The sequence below is a fragment of the Gallinula chloropus genome, assembly GCF_964237585.1.
Source record: "Gallinula chloropus genome assembly, contig: HAP1_SCAFFOLD_126, whole genome shotgun sequence".
NCBI classification, from domain to species: domain Eukaryota; kingdom Metazoa; phylum Chordata; class Aves; order Gruiformes; family Rallidae; genus Gallinula; species Gallinula chloropus.
In genome coordinates, this window is record NW_028168130.1 from 56,342 (window position 1) to 57,951 (window position 1,610).

At 52.2% G+C, this 1,610-nt stretch overlaps 1 protein-coding gene across 1 annotated transcript; it reads left to right on the forward strand.

Moving 5' to 3' along the window:
• Positions 1–806: 806 nt before the first annotated feature.
• On the forward strand, positions 807–1,610 carry LOC311204789 (olfactory receptor 14C36-like; the record flags this gene model as incomplete). Its single annotated transcript, XM_084281144.1, has 1 exon — positions 807–1,610. Exon 1 carries the CDS (start codon positions 855–857, stop codon positions 1,608–1,610), a length of 756 nt encoding a protein of 251 aa, XP_084137270.1. The 5' UTR covers positions 807–854.

Here is a 1,610-nt window from a genome sequence, read left to right on the forward strand (position 1 = left end):
ATCCCTGTCCTTCCTGGCTTGGTTGGAGAATTTCTCCCTCTTTCCCGTCCTGTCCTTGCTGCCTTTGTCTCCCCCGTGAGCTGGGGTTCTGGGCATGTCAGTTGGTGGGGCTGGCTCTGAGCTGACCCTCTCATCAGGACCCCCATATGTACGACTAAGGAATGGATTCCTCAGCTCTTTGTAGGTCCAGTATCTTCTATGGGGAACGCCAGGGGATGTTCTCAGAGCATCCAGCAAAGGGCAGCTGAGACCAGGGCTGATGGACAGAGCAGCTCTCCACACTCTGCACTCAGGGGAAGGTTTCACTGGCACTGCAGCAGCAATGTCAGGGGGTTCTGACAGAACAAACACTCCTCAGGTACAGTCAGGAGAAAACCCAAGCTCCAAAGCTCTTCCCTGCCCTTGGGTGAAACTGGAGTGACAGTGCTGAAAAGCTCATTCCTATCCACAGGGGATTTAGCCTGAGATCACACCATCCTTCTATTTACTGACTGCTGCCAGGCAGGACTGAGTTCTCAAGAACCACAGCTGACCCTCCTCCCAGCAGTGGCATGATCTAGCCAGCACAAAACAGACCTCCCAAAAGGGACCTGGAAAATTCTTCCAAAATACAGTTTTTCCTCAGAGTTCCCTAAATTCTCACTGCCTCTTCCTATTTGCACAGGTCCACATAGCAGCAAAAACATATGTCCAACAGCAGCTCCATCAGCCAGTTCCTCCTCCTGCCCTTTGCAGACACACGGGAGCTGCAGCTCCTGCACTTCTGGCTCTTTCTGGGCATCTACCTGGCTGCTCTCCTGGGCAATGGCCTCATCATCACCACCATAGCCTGTGACCACCACCTCCACACCCCCATGTACTTCTTCCTCCTCAACCTCGCTGTTACTGACCTTGGCTGCATCTCCACCACTGTTCCCAAATCCATGGCCAATTCCTTGTGGGACTCCAGGGCCATTTCCTACACAGGATGTGTGGCTCAAATATTTTTATTGGTATTTTTGATTGTCACAGAGTACTATATTCTCACTGTCATGGCCTATGACCGCTACGTTGCCATCTGCCACCCCCTGCACTACGGGACCCTCCTGGGCAGCAGAGCTTGTGTCCACATGGCAGCAGCTGCCTGGGGCAGTGGGTTTCTCTATTCTGTCCTCCACACAGCCAACATATTTTCACTGCCCCTCTGCCATGGCAATGCTGTTGACCAGTTCTTCTGTGAACTCCCCCAGATCCTCAAGCTCTCCTGCTCAGATGCCTACCTCAGGGAAATTGGACTCATTGTGGTCGGTGTCTGCTTATTTTTTGTGTGTTTTGTGTTCATTGTGGTGTCCTATGTGCAGATCTTCAAGGCTGTGCTGAGGATCCCCTCGAAGCAGGGACGGCACAAAGCCTTTTCCACCTGCATTCCTCACCTAACCGTGGTGTCCCTGTTTGTCAGCACTGCCATGTTTGCCTACCTGAAGCCACCCTCCATCTCCTCCCTATTTCTGGACCTGTTAGTGGCATTCCTTTACTCAGTGTTTCCACCAGCAGTGAACCCCCTCATCTACAGCATGAGGAACCAGGAGCTCAAGGATGCCATGTGGAAACTGAGGACTGAATATTTCTAA